General features: G+C 40.4%; 1 protein-coding gene across 1 annotated transcript; it reads left to right on the top strand.

Annotated features, from left to right (window-relative positions):
• Window positions 1-6,359: 6,359 nt before the first annotated feature.
• Window positions 6,360-9,697, top strand: LOC136876087 (uncharacterized). The gene is made up of 2 exons (XM_068225225.1): window positions 6,360-7,040; window positions 8,125-9,697. Exons 1-2 carry the CDS (start codon window positions 6,573-6,575, stop codon window positions 9,361-9,363), a joined length of 1,707 nt encoding a protein of 568 aa, XP_068081326.1. The 5' UTR covers window positions 6,360-6,572; the 3' UTR covers window positions 9,364-9,697.
• The last annotated feature ends 9,745 nt before the right edge of the window (window positions 9,698-19,442 follow it).

The raw sequence follows: 19,442 nt of genomic DNA, 5'->3' as shown, positions 1-19,442 counted from the left end.
GCGTCCCTTCATGCACGCCGGATCTTGGATAGTGAGCTCGGGGAACCCCATTAACAATGATGTAACGTCCCGTCACATATGCCTGCAATTATTTATTCCAATAAGTTGTTGCAAATACGCCGTCTTTAATTATTGTTCTCAAAATGGTTTAATCTTGTTTTCACCTTATCCCCTGGTGGATTTAATTATTTTAGAAGTCATTTATGCGGCACCCATCTTTAAATTACCCCCATCATTCCAAAACCTGCTCTGCTGCGATTCGCTGCCTGAAAATGTTGCCAACTTAAATCTGGTGACTTTTGTCATCACACCTCATGGAATATTCCAATGCTTTCCATTTCATCACAAGATGACCTTGACACGTGGAACTATCTTTAAACCTGGGCAAGCGTAATGGCGCCACACATCCGGCCTATAATGTAACTGCGGCTATTCCCTCATATGCCATTTTTTTTAATTTCTAATATTTTTAAAGACAATGATATGAGCCAATTGGGCTCAACGCGTTCCTTTATTTTTGAAGGAGATTTTAATCATCAATTTCTACGTTTGAACATTTTTTTGAGATATAGATACTGTATGCTCATTAAAAAAATCACCCTTCTTTTCACCCCCTTAGCGACGGAATATCCAAGAATCCTCCATAGTGAGCACCTACGTTGTATAATAAACATATCCTCAATATTTAATTTCTTTATGTCGAGTAGTTATTGCTCGGCGATGGTGAGTCAGTCAGTGAGTGAGTGAGTGAGTGAGTGAGTGAGTGAGTGAGTGAGTGAGTGAGTGAGTGAGTGAGTGAGTGAGTGAGTGAGTGAGTCAGTCAGTCAGTGAGTGAGTGAGTGAGTGAGTGAGTGAGTGAGTGAGTGAGTCAGTCAGTGAGTGAGTGAGTGAGTGAGTGAGTGAGTGAGTGAGTGAGTCAGTCAGTCAGTCAGTCAGTCAGTGAGTGAGTGAGTGAGTGAGTCAGTCAGTCAGTCAGTCAGTGAGTGAGTGAGTGAGTGAGTGAGTGAGTGAGTGAGTGAGTGAGTCAGTCAGTCAGTGAGTGAGTGAGTGAGTGAGTGAGTGAGTGAGTGAGTGAGTGAGTGAGTGAGTGAGTGAGTCAGTCAGTCAGTCAGTCAGTCAGTCAGTCAGTGAGTGAGTGAGTGAGTGAGTGAGTGAGTGAGTCAGTCAGTCAGTCAGTGAGTGAGTGAGTGAGTGAGTGAGTGAGTGAGTGAGTGAGTGAGTGAGTGAGTGAGTGAGTGAGTGAGTGAGTCAGTCAGTCAGTCAGTGAGTGAGTGAGTGAGTGAGTGAGTGAGTGAGTGAGTGAGTGAGTCAGTCAGTCAGTCGGTCAGTCAGGGCATGCTATTTTTTATATATAGATGAGCTGCTGACAGATACATTAACATCTCCAACGTTCACATTTCGAAAGCACAGTGCCTCAGACTGACAGCTAAACGTGCGGGAGCTCTGCAAGTTCGATCGACACTAAACGAAATGGAAGAGTTCAAATATATATACATTTTGAAACTAGGAGTGGAGCTTTCTTACCTTGGGCAAGCAGTGATGGAAGCACTTCAGGGCGGGATTTTCAGTAGTACCAGTAATTGGCGGCGGATAAAGCATTCAGGTCATCCCATAGACCTCATACGAGCACGGAAAGATGGCGTTAAAAAGTATAATAAAGAAGAATATGTGTCAGAGAGAACTTCCATTTCCCACTGCTTCATAACTTATTACGGCTATGTCTGGGTTCTAGTCTCTGAGGGATAAAACATTTTCAGCTTTGTCAGTTTATAACATTCAGCAAGTAACAATTTCCCAAAATCTAATAAGTACCTGTACTAATGATCGCTGGTGCTAAAGCTTGTGAGATATCTCAGGTCATTTTAGAAGATATCGTACCGTGTTGACTGGCGGTGTTTGTGAAGAAAACTACGACGAAAGCATCTGTGCTCGATCTTAGACTGATATGGACTGAGATTTAAACCACGGACGTTGGGCAAATAGCCTCCTGCTCCAGCGAATGCACTATGTTTGGTCCTATATTACTAGTAGGCCTATATAAGCCTGCCTTCGACAGTCGTAATTACTACACATAAAGCAATTGGAAATTCTAAATGGACTATTAATGTATTTTATGAATAAAAGTTACACTTTCCAGGTTGATAATGGCGTTGAAATGGAATCACAACAGGTATTGTAGTATTTCCTTACAAACCATATTGACTGCACTTAAGTTCGGAGTTGTACTTTGACGTCTATGCATCTGCGTATTGAGAAAGCTACATACAACCGTCAAAAACACTGGAATGGGAACATTTACCCTAACTTTAATATTTATCCTGGTGATATTCATTGTGACAGAGATGGCTAAATTTAGACGAAATTGCCTCCATTTAAGAAGGAATGGTATACCCGGATTCACAGGTGCTAAACCATTCTTGGTACAAAACACTTTCTTCCTGAAGTTGAGTCCGTCTGAATTTCTGCATGAACGATATTTTTGTTTAGCTTCCGTAGATTCAATCTCGTTCCATTGCACAAAACAGCTTCATTAAATTCATCGCACATTATGGAGGCACTTCTGCCTGTGTTTATTCTTTTCGCCTTCTCTTGGAGTTTTAGTACGTTGGATGGTCGGTTCATTTAAACATTTGTTGATTTAACACACAAAATTCATACAACCTTTGACGATCGAAAATTCTTTCAAGTGAGACCTTGCTACTTTGGAAAACATTGTACTCTGACTTGGATGAAAAGAAGAACCAATTAAATAATGGAAAAATTAATTTGAAATACACTTTTTTGAATCTCAATAGTGCCATTTTGTATACTTCACCGTTTTCGAAGTTTAGAATTGAAGTTAAATCTTAATTTTGGGCCATAAAGTAGAATATTTAAAACTTGACTGGATAACGCCTGTTCTAAGCAGTGACGAATTACTGCCAGGCGCTGTCTGAAGTCTGCACTAAGCAAGATCACTTTTCTAGCGAAAGGTGATTTGTTGTTCATTATAAGTAGCTGACGTGCTGCTGAAATAGCGTAAAGGGGAGCCATGGTTGCCTCGTCCCATATCATTAACTTAATCTGTCTCATTTACTCCGTATCTTCTGACTTGTGTTAGCTGTAGAGGTCTGCGAATTACTCTCTCTTTCCTGTGACTTAACTTTTCTTGTCACTTCTGCCTGTGTTTATTCTTTTCGCCTTCTCTTGGAGTTTTAGTACGTTGGATGGTCGGTTCATTTAAACATTTGTTGATTTAACACACAAAATTCATACAACCTTTGACGATCGAAAATTCTTTCAAGTGAGACCTCATACCTTCACGGACGTCATGTTCTCCCGAAGGATTTCTGAAGAAGTGGGGGATGCAGCGAAAGCGATGGCGTAAACTTCACAATCGATTATGTTTGGCAAATAAACTACTTGTTGATAAACACTGGGACAGGTGCCAGGAACATCCCAATTATACAATCCTTCTGTCGTGACAACAAAGTATTGGTGTTCAGACTATCGTTAATATTAATGTTGAAGCCATCATTAAAGACACGTAGGCCCGTACAATGCGTGACAAAATCAACTTTTTAAAAAATATTTCCTCTAACTATTATCTGTATTTGTGGACGTGTAGTCGGTTAAACTAAGTTCAAAGCTCCGAGCTTCAATAAAAAAAAGAGCATTTGGTGGTCTAAAATATTTCTGTGGAGAAAATATCATGAAAAAGTAATTAACATAATTTCCCGATAAAAAATCCCCCGATTTTTTTCACTCATTAAATCTGCCATTACAGTGCGAGCAAATGGAGTCGATGTCTACTACTCAGATACTTTAATACCCAGAATACAAATATATTGAATATTGTTGTTTGGTAATACGTGTATCTGTAATGCGAAGATATCAAAGCAGGCAGCAGGACTTGGTTCAGTCCAACGTCATTAGATTGCCTTAAAATGACAACCTCACTGGGGTGAATGAGAGGTATTTTCTCGAGAAAGAACCAAACAAAAGAAATTCCATCTCAACCAAATTATATCTCTACCATAAAAACTCCTACAGCGAAACATCCGAGATCACAATTTGAAGATGGCATTGCACAAACTCAGAGGAAGGCTTTCTATCTCATGGTTGTATGCCGTTATTCTTGGCTTTATAAACCGGGGCCGCTAACTCACCGTCAGATAGCTCCTCAATTTTAATCAGGTAGGCTGAGTGGACCTCGAACGAGCCCTCAGATGCAGGTAAATATCCTGGACCTGACCATGAGTCGAACACGGGGCCTCCGGGTAAGAGGTAGGCACGCTACGCCTACACCCGTACGTCCCCACCCGACTGAAAAGTCACCATCAACAGCGTCATATGCCTTCCCTCCATATGAACAATGCAGAGTGGTTTGGAATTTAAACCAAGATTTTGGCACGCACTCTAGTGATCAGAAATCGTACACCACCACAGCATGGCCTGCCAGCCAACATTCTGAAGAAAAAAAAAAAAAAATTCAATAACGCCGACACGAACCTCCTAGCCACGTAAGGATTCGTCACGTTAACGACCACGGCCACCAAGTGGACTAGTGTAGTTCGTGCTAATTCATAGTCATAAACATCAAAACGGAAACCAAAATGATTCATTCATTTCGCAGAAACATAGTATTTTTCACTGAACAGTTCAAGTATGATTGTCATCAGTGCATATCGGGTACCACCGAATGTATCTGTGGAACGTAATAAGTAGCCTGGATGTACGCAGTTCGACATCATGCCGACGCTGTGTATTATACCTACTCCGTCCGCCTCTGTGGTGTAGTGGTTAGTGTGATTAGCTGCCACCCTCGGAGGCCCCGGTTTGATTCCCGGCTCTGCCACGAAATTTGAAAAGTGGCACGAGGGCTGGAACGGGGTCTATTCAGCCTCGGGACGTCAACTGAGTAGAGGTGGGTTCGATTCCCACCTCAGCCATCCTGGAAGTGGTTTTCCGTGGTTTCCCACTTCTCCTCCAGGCAAATGCCGAGATGGTACCTAACTTAAGCCACGACGCTTCCTTCCCTCTTCCTTGCCTATCCCTTCCAATCTTCCCCCCCCCCGCAAGGTCCCTGTTCAGCATAGCAAGTGAGGCCACTTGGGCAAGGTACTGGTCATTCTTCCCCGTTGTGTCCCCCGACCAAGAGTCTGAAGCTCCAGGACACTGCCCTTGAGGCGGTAGAGGTGGGATCCCTCGTTGAGTCCGAGGGAAAAGCCGACCCTGGAGGGTCAACAGATGATGATGATGATGATGATGATTATACCTACGCCATAATGGCGAATATGCCATGACTTCGCTGATAGAAACGTATTTTTCTTAAAAAAACTACAAACGTCATGGGCGTGAGAGGTTAATTGTATTTTTCTTGAAAAGAAGATCTAGTTATCTATAAAACCTGTTTTCCAGTCAATGACCCGGTCAGGGATGGAGTGAATGAAGCCCCCATCCCGCGGCGAGGATAGGAATTGTGCCGGCTGCCGAGGCCTGTCGCACTCCTCTGGGGCAATGATTAATGACTGACAGATGAAATGAAATGATATTGGAGAGTGTTGCTGGAATGAAAAATGACAGGGAACACCGGAGTACCCGGTGAAAAACCTGTCCCGCCTCCGATTTGTCCAGCAAAATTCTTACACGGAGTGACCGGGATTTGAAGAACGGAACCCAGCAGTGAGAGGCCGACGCGCTGCCGTCTGAGCCACGCAGGCTTAGATATGTATAACTGGTACAAATTTCAGCTGTTAATACCTTCCCGTTTTCTCAAAATCGCTTTGAATGACAGACAGAATTTAGGATTTTATATATATAGGTCCGCTTCTGTGGTGTAGTGGTTAGTGTGATTAGCTGCCACCCCCGGAGGCCCGGGTTAGTTTCCCGGCTCTGCCACGAAATTTGAAAAGTGGTACGAGGGCTGGAACGGGGTCCACTCAGTCTCGGGAGGTCTACTGAGTGGAGGTGGATTCGATTCTCACCTCAGCCATCCTGGAAGTGGTTATCCGTGGTTTCCCACTTCTCCTCCAGGCAAATGCCGGGATAGTACCTAACTTTAGGCCACGGCCGCTTCCTTCCCTCTTCCTTGCCTAACCCTTCCAATCTTCCCATCCCCCCGCAAGGCCCCTGTTCAGCAAAGCAGGTGAGGCCGCCTGGGCGAGGTACTGGTCATCCTCCCCCGTTGTATCCCCCGCACCAGAGTCTAAGCTCCAGGACACTGCCCTTGAGGCGGTAGAGGTGGGATCCCTCGCTGAGTCCGAGGGAAAAACCGACCCTGGAGGGTAAACAGATTAAGAAAAAAAAAAAAAAGAAAGATATATACATAGTCTAGAGTTACTTAACATGGATTCATACCATTAATAAAAGTGGGAGAAGGGAAAGAAAGAAAAGAATCTTCATGAATATGATTTTTAACAATATATTGTTTCCTTCTGTGCAGGCAATTTTATCTGCAATAGATAACGGTGAAGGCAGAAGGAAATAGCCGTCCTGGACCACCAGACTGGTTGGATAAGGACTTCATCCAGAAGGTTCTGAGGTCACAAGATGGGGATCCTACCATCACTGTCACATCTTATGAGGTTAGCATGGCCAACGCTGACGGAGACGGTTACCTCAGTTACATGTATCGGATCATAGCTACTTTGCAAGATTCACAGGAGCGGCGAGTGATCGTCAAGTGTCAACCACTGGGCGGCCAGCGGGAGGAATTTGTTAAAAGTCTTGATGCTTTTGCCAAAGAAACACATATGCTATCAGAGACACTCCCAACAATGCACAGACTTCTAGAGCAGGCGAAACCAGGCATATATCCGCCTTTCACAGCTAAGTGTCTTCACCATGGCAAAGAACCTATTCCTTTTATAGTCATGGAGGATTTACGAGAGTCAGGGTTTACTCTAGCCACGAGACAGCTAGGGCTTGACCTAGCTCACTGCTCTTTGGCTATGAAAACACTCGCTCGAATGCATGCCTCGTCCTTGGCTCTTTATGATAAGATGAGGAGACGGTCTTCTTTTGCCCATTTGCACTTTTTCAAGGAGGGGGTGCCCTCAAACAAATACATTAAATAATATTTATATTTGTGGTACTATCTAGCGGAAGTAGACCTATACTTACACTAAACCTGCAGCTTTGTGAAGGGAGCAGGTATATCTAGGTGGGAATGATGGAAAAAGGTGGTAACAAAAGATCTTAGAGGTCGACGCTAATTAGGAACTAATATTTAGAGGCCCCAATGAAGAAAAGTAGAAGAAGATACACTATAATTCCAAACATGACAAATAATTTCTACGTACTTAAGTAAATACACCAGTGATATAAATATGTTATGAAGTCAGCCACACCGATAGTACGAGTAACTAAAGCCATTTTCTGATAACCCGTACGAAGAACGGGTACTTCTGCTAGTACAGATATCTGTGCGTGTGTATGTTGTGTGTGTGTGAAGAGGCTGCATTGGCGCATTGAGGTAGCTATATGCATCTCAATGCTAATGATTAGGTATTCGAATCCCGGTAACTTCGGGCGGAATTTTCACTAGGACCAATAAGTGGTGGCAGGAAGGGCAGTCAAGTCATCCCACCGACTTCATATAAACGCGTACAGATAGCGATGAGAAAATAATAAAGACGAACGTATGTGTATATGCGGGAGAGAGAGAGACTATTTCCCCTTTTTCCTTACATATTTGGGCTTCATCGCGGGTTCTAGTACCTAAGTGACCCAAAAGGTTCAGCTCTGTTGATTTAGAACATTCAGCAAGTTAAAATTTTCCAAAATCTAATAAAAACCTTTTTTTTAATCCCTGGCACTAACATTTAACAGATAACTCAAATCATTTTACAATATTTCCTACCACTCTCGATTGGCAGTGCGTGTGAAGAGAATTGCGCCAAAAAGTACCTCAAGTCGATCTTTATTGCCTAGAATGTAATTTAAACTACGGAAGTTGGGCAAATGCCTCCGTACTCAAGCTAATGATTTGCCAGCTGCACTGTTTTTGGCTTCAGTATTATGCAATTATCTTGTATTCATATCATTAACAAAAGTTGGAAAATAAAGAAACTAATGTTCATAAATAGTTTTCTAACAAAATATTACTGTTTTCTTCTGTGCAGGCAATTTTATCTGTAATAGATAATGGTGAAGGCAGAAGGAAATAGCCGTCCTGGACCACCGTCCTGGTTGGACAAGGACTTCATCCAGAGGGTTCTGAGGTCACAAGATGGGGATCCTACCATCACTGTCACATCTTATGAGGTTAGCATGGCCAACGCTGACGGAGACGGTTACCTCAGTTACATGTATCGGATCATAGCTACTTTGCAAGATTCGCAGGAGCGGCGTGTGATCGTCAAGTGCCAACCACTGGGCGGTCAGCGGGAAGAACTTATTGAAAGTCTTGATGCTTTTGCCAAAGAAACACAAATGCTATCAGAGACTCTCCCAAGAATGCACAGACTTCTAGACCAGGCAAAACCAGGCGTATATCCGCCTTTCACAGCTAAGTGTCTTCACCATGGCAAAGAACCTATTCCTTTTATAGTCATGGAGGATTTACGAGAGTCAGGGTTTACTCTAGCCACGAGACAGCTAGGGCTCGACCTAGCTCACTGCTCTTTGGCTATGAAAACACTCGCTCGAATGCATGCCTCGTCCTTGGCTCTTTATGATAAGAATCCTGAGGCAGTTAAGTGTTTCAGGTGCCCGGTTCGCGAAGATTCCAGGGAAATGGTAGCGCCATTCTATGAAAATGCTGTGCGATCACTGACAAACGAAGTGGTTAAGTGGCCAGGGTTTGAGGAATATGTCCCTAAGTTGAACAAGCTGGTAGATACCATATTTGATCGCGTGGTACATTGTTACATTCGCAAGGAAGATGAGCTCAATGTCCTTTGCCATGGAGACGCGTGGTGCAACAATATGATGTTCAAATACTCAAACGATACTCTAGAAGACATGCGATTCGTGGATTTACAAGTCTCATTCTTCTCATCTCCTGCTTTGGATCTGCATTATTTCTTATATTCTAGTGCTAGCGAGGAAGTTCGAATTAATCACATAGACAGCTTGTTAGAGGACTACCATACCAGTTTCACAGAGACACTCGGTATTTTAGATTGTTCCAAGTATGCGATATCGCTAGAGCAGTTACGGAAAATCTTCAAGGACTATTCCTTTTGTGGATTTATTGTTTCAACGTCGGTCATGCCAATTGCTATCTTAGAACCAGAAAATAATTTCGATGTTGAAGAAGCTCTAGCTGAAAACGGAGACTCTAGTGGAAGGAATGCAAAAATGTACGAAAACAAACTTTACGTGAATGCGATGAAACGTCTGCTTCCCATATTTGAGAAAGACGGATTATTAGATTAGCTTAAGGGAATTTTTGCTAAGTTTTCTTTATATGGGATATGAGAAGTTTCCATAAATTTTGTATTATGTACTTAAGTAAGGATCAAATGATAGAAATGTTCACAGGTGTTTTCTTTCAGATAAGGAAGTTGATGACGATGTACATCGACATCGTTTGACCCAATAAAAAGAGGAAATTGTAATCGTGGCGAGCTATGTCGAATTTTAAAGTCAAGGAAGATAAAAGAAAAGAAATAAAAATTCAAAATTTAGTGCTTTAACTTATGCTCTGGTCATTTGCTTGTCAGCCCATACACCCCGGCACCTTCTTACACCTCTGTAAGCCACAGAATTTTCGTAATAACAGTAATAATAATAATAATAATAATAGAAATCTAAATCTCCTACGGAGGTACAGCTGCATATAGTAAAATAGAACATCGTAACTGATGTTCAGGCAGCCTAAATGGCACCAAATTCAAATGCTTGAACCTGGTAGTTGAGAATATGCGATTATTATTATTCCTCTAGGTATTAGTAGTAGAGTGTCGGCCTCTACAATCATAAGTCTCCGAGTTCAAACCCACCGAGAGTGTGTGTGTTATAGAACATCAAAACTGAGGAGCAGGGAGCCTAAATGGCATCAAATGATTGTTGTTCCTGTAATTAAATATCATCATCAATCAATCAATCAATCAATGATGATCTGCATTTAGGACAGTCGCCCAGGTGGCAGATTCCCTATCTGTTGTTTTCCTAGCCTTTTCTTAAATGATTGCAAAGAAATTGGAAATTTGTTGAAGAACTCCCTTGCTAAGTTATTCCAATCCATAACTCCCCTTCCTGTAAAAGAATGTTTGCCCCAATTTGTCCTCTTGAATTCCGACTTTCCCTTCATATTGTGATCTTTCCTACTTTTAAAGACACCACTCAAACTAATTCGTCTACTGATGTCATTCCACGTCATCTCTCCACTGACAGCTAGGAACATACCACTTAGTCGAGCAGCTCGTCTCCTTTCTTCCAAGTCCTCCCAACCCAAACTTTGCAACATTTTTGTAACGCTACTCTTTCGTCGGAAATTACCAAGAACAAATCGTGCTGCTTCCCTTCGGATTTTTTTCTAGTTCTTGAATCAGGTAATCCTGGTGAGGGTCCCACACATTGGAACCATAGGCTACTCTAATTGGGGTCTTACCATACACTTATATGTCCTCTCTTTTACTTCCTTACTACAACCCCGAAACACCCTCATAACCATGTGCCCTTTATTTAAAATCCCATTTATGTGATTACCCCAATGAAGATCTTTCCTTATATTAACACCTAGATATTTACAATGATCCCCCAAAGGAACATTCATCCCATCAACGCAGTAATTAAATCTGAGAGTACTCTTCCTATTTGTGAAACTCACAACCTGTCTTTTAACCCCGTTTATCAACATACCATTGCCTGCTGTCCATCTCACAATATTATCGAGGTCACGTTGCAGTTGTTCACAATCTTGTAACTTATTTATTACTCTACACAGAATAACATCATCCGCAAAAAGCCTTACCTCCGATTCCACTCCTTTACTCATATTATTTATATATATAAGAAAACATAAAGGTCCAATAATACTGCCTTGAGGAATTACTCTCTTAATTATTACAGGGTCAGAAAAAGCTTCGCCTACTCTAATTCTCTGAGATCTATTTTCTAGAAATATAGCAACCCATTCAGTCACTCTTTTGTCTAGTCCAATTGCGCTCATTTTTGCCAGTAGTCTCCCATGATCCACCCTATCAAATGCTTTAGACAGGTCAATCGCGATACAGTCTATTTGACCTCCTGAATCCTGTTGGTGAGAGTCTGTTGGATGATCGCTGTTGTTTTCCGTCCAAGCCAAATTCCCTTAAGATATGGATTAAGGTAGTTCTGTCAATTGAATCATAGGTCTTCTTAAAGTCGATGAACGTTACTATGAAAGGCTTGCTCCTTAGTTTAAAATATGAAAGGACAGATTTCAGGTTCATAATCTGCTACACACATTACCATACTTTCCTGAAACCTCCTTGGTAATCACCCAGCTCTGGATCTAGATGTTCCTCTGCCCTGATTTGAAGAGCTTTCGAGAGAATTTTGTAGTGTATGAGTAGGAGGGAGATGTCGCGATAGTTGTTAACATCCGACTTGTCGCCTTTTTTTATGAAGTGGGTGGATTAGTGCAGATGTCCAGTCACTTGGAAGTCTTTCGGTATTCCAGATTTCATGTATGATGTTCGTTAATTTCTCCATTGTATTACCACTAGCAAACTTCCACAATTCAGCTATTATCGAATCTTCACCCGGCGCTTTATTGTTCTTCAAGGATTGGATAACCTGTCTGATTTCCTCTTTCGTGGGTGGAGCAGAATCTGGGTGGACCTATGTTTTATCTTCAAATGTGAATCTGGATATTGGGGCCTCGCAGTTAATAAGGGATTCAAAGTATTTTGCAAGGACCCGGCAGTTTTCGTTGTCGTTATGGGCTAATTTTCAATTGGAATCTCTGAACTGTAGGCTTGGTGGGTCGTATTTCCTCAAGTTGCTTTTAAATGTTTTATAAAAGTCGCGTGGATTGACCTTCTTGAAATCCTGCTTAATTTGATCCAGGTAGTGTTTATCAAAAGCACATTTAACGATGCGGATGGTTTTAGCTGCACACTTTCTCTCATTCAAGAAATTTGTCCCAGTTGACTTCGTTCTTTAGCGAGTTCCATTTCTACAGGCGAACTGTCTTTGCCTTATCGCCACATCACATTCACTGTTCCACCAAGCATGTTTCCTGGATTTAGTAGGCTGAACCGTCTCTTTACCTGTTTCGACCAGGGCCTCGCGCAGTTGTTCCCAGTTCTCTGCGTCTATGGATTGTAGTTTCTGCGTGAACTCATGGTTAGATCTTAGTTTTTCCCTACCAAATCTTTCCATCTTTTTGGCTCGAACTCTCCTTGGGTTGCTCGGGAGCAGTTTGATTTTTATCCTGGATATAATAGTGATCTGAGTCCAGTTTTGCATTTCTTACAACTTTCATTGCCGGGGTGAGTGGCTCAGAAGGTTAAGGCGCTGGCCTTCTAACCCCAACTTGGCAGGTTCGATCCTGGCTCAGTCCGGTGGTATTTGAAGGTGCTCAAATACGACAGCCTCGTGTCGGTAGATTTACTGGCACGTAAAAGAACTCCTGCGGGACTAAATTCCGGCACCTCGGCGTCTCCGAAGACCGTAAAAGTAGTTAGTGGGACGTAAAGCAAATAACATTATTAATATTATTACAACTTTCATATTCTGAATTTCTCTTTGAGCCTTCCGTGCGATCAATCTGGAATTCACCAAGGTGGTGATTTGGAGATTTCCAGGTCTTCTGTTTATTATTATTATTATTATTATTATTATTATTATTATTATTATTATTATTATTATGTTTATTATTATTATTATTATTATTATTATTATTATTATTATTATTATTATTATTGTTGTTGTTGTTGTTAATCTGAAGGCCTTCGGGATGAGCAGCGGTCGCTTGGTAGGCCAAGGCCCTTCAAGGGCTGTAGTGCCATGGGGTTCGGTTTGGTTATTATTATTATTATTATTATTATTATTATTATTATTATTATTATTATTGTTATATTGCCGTAAATATTCGGTAACATCAAGACACGTGTACATGGAAGGAAGTGAATGTAAACAGATATACGAACCTGTTACAATGCATCTTTGAAATGAGATGTACTATTTCAAAGTATACTTAAATGAACGTGTTCCTGACTTGACATACCTCGTGTCTTTGAAATGTGTAATTTCAGAGGTGTCTGATAATGATTTGGCAATAATAAATAATTCACATCACATATGAAATAAGCTACTATACTTCCATTATTCTTCCCATAGCTACAATCAACTTCCTGCGTCTGTCCGATTCCCGTGGAAGAACAGAAAATCTATGAAATGTAATTTCTTTTCCATGCGTGTTTTTTCGTGTATTGTGGCAGTTCACTGTAAAACAGTTTCTGTTTGATTTAGGTAGTTTTATATACTACTGCTACCACGATTTCACTCCCACTCCCACTCCCATAGCCTGGACTGACCGCTCAAGACTGGCTCACCAAGATCTCGTCGATTTCTTCCGCTGGAGGCTCTAGGAGTGGCCATACACGTTCCCTATAGCACCTACGAGTCTGCGAGGTTAATTAAGGTGTGGAACTCGAACTAACAAGTTATGAGCCAAGGTTGCCCTTCAGAGTTACCTATAACAGTAATGTAAACGTATTAGCCCTTTCGCAACCTCCCTAGTCCCCCAGAAAATGTATAATCGCCATCTTGTTCAGAATTCCAAGCTCATCTCCGAGGTTCTGAGGTGGCCCTCCAGCGTTAGTCCTGTATAAGCAATACATACGTATTCGCCCTTACATCACCTCCCTAGTCCCCTAAGAACAATGTATAGTCAACGTCTTGTTCAGAATCCCAAGCTGAGCTCCGAGGCCCTAAGATTGTCCTCCAGATTTAGTCCTATAAAAGCAACACATATGGGTTTGCCCATACACTACCACCCTAGCCCCTAAGAACAATGTATAGTCGGTTTCTTGTTCAGAATTCGAAGCTCAACTGAGGGGCCCTGAGGTCACACTCAACAATGTCCCGTAAGAACAATTATAGCGGCCATCTTCTCCAGTTAGGTTTAGCCTGTAATGGTAAACTTGCACTCTTGTGAGCATCGAACTTTGGTCTGTAAGTTTGGCACCCACTCTGTCAGGCTGGCAAGCTTTATTCTGTTGCAGTGCTTTCGCCACCCTAGTTTTAATATCGACCGTCAGGTAACAGCACACGCCAAAATGTGGTGCTGAATTCAGCACTCGGGCCGTTGCCTACGAGATATACAAGGACTGGAAGTGGGCCGGTAGAATTGTGGGTCGCAAGAAGTTTCACGAACGTCCGCTAGAGGTCTCGACATCGTGCTATGCTAAACGCGCGAAATACATGATGTTAATAGTACATGTTCGTTTTTAAACACATAAAAACTACAAATAATGTAGTTAGAACCACCTAAATGTGATTTAGGGTGATTTGATGTAATGCAAAGCACATTTAAGTGATATTTGGAATTATTTTAGGCGAAGTTAAGTGCAATAAACAATAAAAGTAATACATTAAAATGACTTACCAATATCACTGCTCGTATATCTCATATTTTTAAGATCTTCCGACTTAAAGGCTTTGTCCTCAATTCTTTTCCATGTCATGAGCATCTGTAATTTTACGAGCTTCATTGTCGAGAATTGGTTTTAAAAGTTTTGTAATGAGACTTACAGTCAGTCTCTCTGATCACGTTCATCACATTTGAATGTTTCAATGAACTTTGGAACAACAAAAACATTAAGTTTTTAAACTAAATTCTTATTGGCCAGATAACGTAAGGAGTGACGCGTAAAATTCAAAGTATTTTGTAGAAAGTAAAGAAATTTTCTTGAGGGGTAGCGTAATGCTCTACGATCTTGCATCCTAATGAGGGACATCAGTAGACTGTCATTAGTGGCCGAGGATATCTGTCCCAAGCACGATTCACAATTCGAATTTTCTTCAGCAACTCGAACAAGATAACCACCTATCATGGCCAAGGAAGACAACTCCAGAGTGACAGGTTTCTCTGAAAAGATACGGTATGGTATCAATCTTAATATCAATAGCGTCTAAGATAATAAAAACCACGCAGATCTTTGAGGCCTATTAAAAATAATACGTCAGAAAGAAAATACAATAATTGCGAATTGATTAGTTAGCTTACCTTCGAGCGACCCATCAAGAAATTCCAAAACTGTTGTTGAAAGAGCAGTAGGTTCCAGGCCTAATTTGCCTTGATCTTTTGATTCTTTCTGACGAATTGCAGCTGATGTCCTGAAAGCCTCTCTTTCTACGTTCGTAGAGTCAGATGGATTTATCATGCCCGTAATTAAAGTCCTTTCCATTGTAACCGTACAACAGGGTTACAGACTCCATTCTGTATTTATTATTATTATTATTATTATTATTATTATTATCATTATCATTATTATTATTATTATTATTATTATTATTATTATTATTATTATTATTATTATTATTAACCCGATTCATTAGATTTTATATATTCTGTTTCTCATCATTTAGACTGTAATAATTAGGTATCACGTATATTATTGTATTTCATCATAGGTTAAGTGAATATGTTTGTAATTATTCTGTATTGTAGTAAGTGAGATTTGTTGGTTTCATATTGTCATGCTGTGGCTTGTAACTTTGGCTAGATGAGCTGGCATAGTATTTTGCAATCGAGGCTATGTTTAACTGGGAATGTTGTGTACAAGAAGATTTCCCGGTGACGCATTCGGTACAGTCATTCTCGGACCGCTTGGGTACGCTTAGACGACGCTTGACTGATGACATCAGTGCGTGGACACGTGATTGCAACCAAGTGTCAGTATTCGCCAGCTACTGTATGTGGAAGTGGAAGGGATGAACAGTGAGTGGGGAGATGAGTCGTCATCGCGAGGTGATATAAGTCGAGGCAACGGTAGTGAGAGAGGCAGATGATATCAATCAGTTGATAGTACTCAGTTATTCTGTTCTTACTCAGTTCAGAAGCAGTTGATATCGTGCAGATCATATGTAACAGTCTGATGTATCAAATGGAAGAAGTGGTCTTAGTGTGATGGTAAGAGCTAAGAGTTGTGTTTTCAAGAGGTCCGGTAATAATCGAGGAGGTCTACAAGTGGTGCTTGTATCCGAGCAGAGACGGGTACTATGCTGATAAAGAAACATCATCATCTTGTGAGGATGGACTTCACAAGGTGCTTCAAGAATATTTTACAATTTCTTATAATATATTGAGTGGACGTAATTACATTGGAGCTCCCTACACGCGTACATGGTATGTAGGCCAACTCCTTGTGACATAAGAAGATTACAGCAGACGGCTCCCGACTTCAGCTCACAGGTTTTCCCAAGAATTTCAAGTTCAACAGCGGTGAATGCAGACATCAGGTAATTAAAGCATCAGACATGTTATGCATTCATAACATGAAGAAGAATGTAATCAGCGGCGATATCACATCTCACTTCAAGTTCATGCCAATAGCTTTTTTGTTTAGATTAAATTTTCCTTTTCTTTGTACCGCAAATCTCACGATATATTTCTTTTGTTAAATTAAAAGACGTAAATGATTGTTCATTGTGACGTAAATTTAGTCATAAACTCAGTTTTATTTTTAATTATAATAAGTGATTCCAGTTCCATGTACAATCCTCAATTGTGGAAATGCAACAGTAATTTAATATTGTCCTGATCCATATCCCTGTATATTGCCAGATATGTGAGTTTATCACCTCACGCCTTGAGATAATTGATATAAGAGGTATGCTCTACCGAATTTTGTTGTTTTTCTTAAAAAAGCAACTGGCGCTCAAACAAATGTTATTTATATTGTGTGAAGGAGATGTAAGTATAAGAGTAGTGGTTGGAGTAGCCACAACGTGTCGCCAGTAACGTGGGACTCGAAAGGTTCAGAAAAAGTGTTTCTGAATGGCAATATACATGGATCAGTTCTTTTAATGAGTACGCACATGTTAAATTCACCGAGTAATGTTAGGAAGGTCATTTTGTTGAAATTTGTATTTAAGGGGTAATGTCAGAGGAATTGCAAGGGGAAATAGCTTTGAGATCGCGAAAAATTAGTAGGAAACCGAAGATGGACAAGGATAGCAATATGCAGTCAGGTGATGAGGCTGAGGTTATTGTGTCCAAGGAAATCCAAGGTGGTAACATAAATAGGAAGTTGGTGACTAAGGTGGGACCTGCTGAAAGTCAGAAAATAGTAGAAACTGAGGAAAACGCTGTCATGCAAGATCAAAGTAAAGGGGTGATTGACCTTGGTTTATTTAATTTGCTGATGTCCAAAATGACTGAGCAGAATAATGCTATGAGTGAGAAAATTGAAACGGTCATTAGTGAGAAAATTGAATCTCAGAATATTATTATGAGTGAGAAAATTGAATCTCAGAATAATATTATGAGTAAGAAAATTGAAGCGGTCATTAGTGAGAAAATTGAAGCTCAGGGTATTAGTATTAATAAGAAGATCGATGATGTTAGTAATAAGATAGATCATAAGGTGTTAGAAATAAGTAAGCAAATTAATAATTTAGAAAGTAAGGTAAATAGGGAGTGTAGTGACATCAGAGCTGAGATGGAATTGGGTCGGAGCAATCTCCATACGGAAATAGAGCAAGTTAGTGAGACATGCATTAAACAAGGGCATAAGATTGATGAATTAGGTGCCAAGATCGAGTCTAATAAAGGAGAAATCAATGAGTTAGTAGAAGAAAGGTTTGAAAAGATAACCAATACAGTGGGGCAAGAAACTAGGAAATGTATTAGTAGGGTAGAACAGGTGGAAAGAAAACTTGGAGAAGTAGGTGATCTAGAGAGTGAACAAAAATCATTATCACAGAAGGTGAGAGAATCGGAAGAAAAATTACAGGAGAAGTTAAGAAAAATTGAAGAAAAGGCTGAGGAAACATTGGAAGAAAAATTTCTGAGTTGCCAGAGAGTACTCCAGAAAGAAGTGCGTGATAGTAGAAATGTACGCGAAATAATTGTAAATAATGGTTTAATCACTAGAGATCATGACTTACCTAAGTTTTCTGGGAAAGAATTTAACCCGATGGAATTTATGAGAGTAGTAGAGAAGAAATTTGCTGTTCAATTAAGAAAAAATATTATTAGCTGGGAAACTGTATTGGAGATCTTATCTAATGCTTTCGTAGGAGAAACTAAGTCTTGGTTTCAAGTATATAAAAGCTCGATGTCTAGTCTAACTGAATTTAAGGAGAAATTCATGGCTAAATTTTGGAGTGAAGGTGTTCAGAGTAGAGAGAGAGAGAGAGTAATGTTTGGCAGGTATAATTCTAACGAGGGTGTTAGAATGACTGAATATTTTTTAGCTCATGTTTTGGTGTGGAGAAATTTAGAATGTATTGGACCTGAGGCTGATATAGTTAGACTTATGGCTAAGCACTATCCCGATAGAATAAGAGAAGCTGTTTGTATGCAAAGAGTGGAGACTATTAAGGAAATGGAGATTTTGTTGGAAAGTTTTGATGCTTTAGGTAGTAGCTTGAATAATAGTAGAACACTAAATAGGAATGTAGAAGGAAGGGGTAACCAATCTAATAATCAGGACAGGCCTATGAATAATCGTAACTACAGAAGAGAATATCAGGAGAGACCTAATAATAATTTCCACAGGGAGAGAAATTATCAAAATAGTTCGGAAAATTTCAGGACTGGGAGGCGTGATTATGGTAATCAACCAGAAGCTGGGAGGCGAGAGAATACAGGCCATAATAATAATAATCATGAAGCTAGAGGAAATAGGCAACAGGGGAGGCCGACTGAGGTGTGTAACCAACAAGTCGTAACCGAACCAAGTACTTTAAACGCGCAACGGACTGTATAAACAGGTCACTGAGACAGTCCGTAAATGGTGAGTTCACGTATAAGGTAGATAAGCATGTTAATGTCGACCAGCCTATAGTTGTAAGTGAACATGATTGTGACCTAAGTAGCAATAATTCAAATGTTTTAAGTGACGACTTAATCGTAGACAATAAATTTTATAAGTGTAATTTAAATTTAGATATAAGGCAAGATTTGTTAAGTGATCTTATATTATGTAATGAGGATAATTTAAGTAGTGTTACTGTTACCCCGACGATTGAACTGCTGATATGGGGCAGAAAAGTTAAGATTTTGTTGGACTCTGGTAGTGAGAAGTCATGTGTAAATTCCAAGCTGTATGAGGAAGTTTTAAGAGAGAAGAATGAAGTAGCGGAAATTCCAGTGAGGAATACGTTCATCGTAACAGCTGTTGGAAACAAGTCTCAAAGAGTGAATAAACAAATAGCTGTCCCCATTAGCATAAGTGGAGAATGTATTTTCCAACCATGCTTAGTTGTGCCTAATTTAGTTTATGCCGTTATTTTAGGTACCGACTGGTTAACGTGTCACAAGGCTAAATTAAATTTTGATCTGTGTAATGTCA

The sequence above is a fragment of the Anabrus simplex genome, chromosome 1, assembly GCF_040414725.1.
Source record: "Anabrus simplex isolate iqAnaSimp1 chromosome 1, ASM4041472v1, whole genome shotgun sequence".
In the NCBI taxonomy this organism is placed as follows: domain Eukaryota; kingdom Metazoa; phylum Arthropoda; class Insecta; order Orthoptera; family Tettigoniidae; genus Anabrus; species Anabrus simplex.
This window is presented reverse-complemented; position numbering and strand designations above follow the sequence as displayed.

Excerpts from the sequence above, each read along its gene's own strand:
- LOC136876087 (XM_068225225.1), top strand. The coding sequence starts at position 6,573 with ATGGCCAACGCTGACGGAGACGGTTACCTCAGTTACATGTATCGGATC. Across the intron at positions 7,041-8,124 it reads TCAAGGAGGGGGTGCCCTCA|ATAATGGTGAAGGCAGAAGG; the intron begins AACAAATACATT and ends TATCTGTAATAG.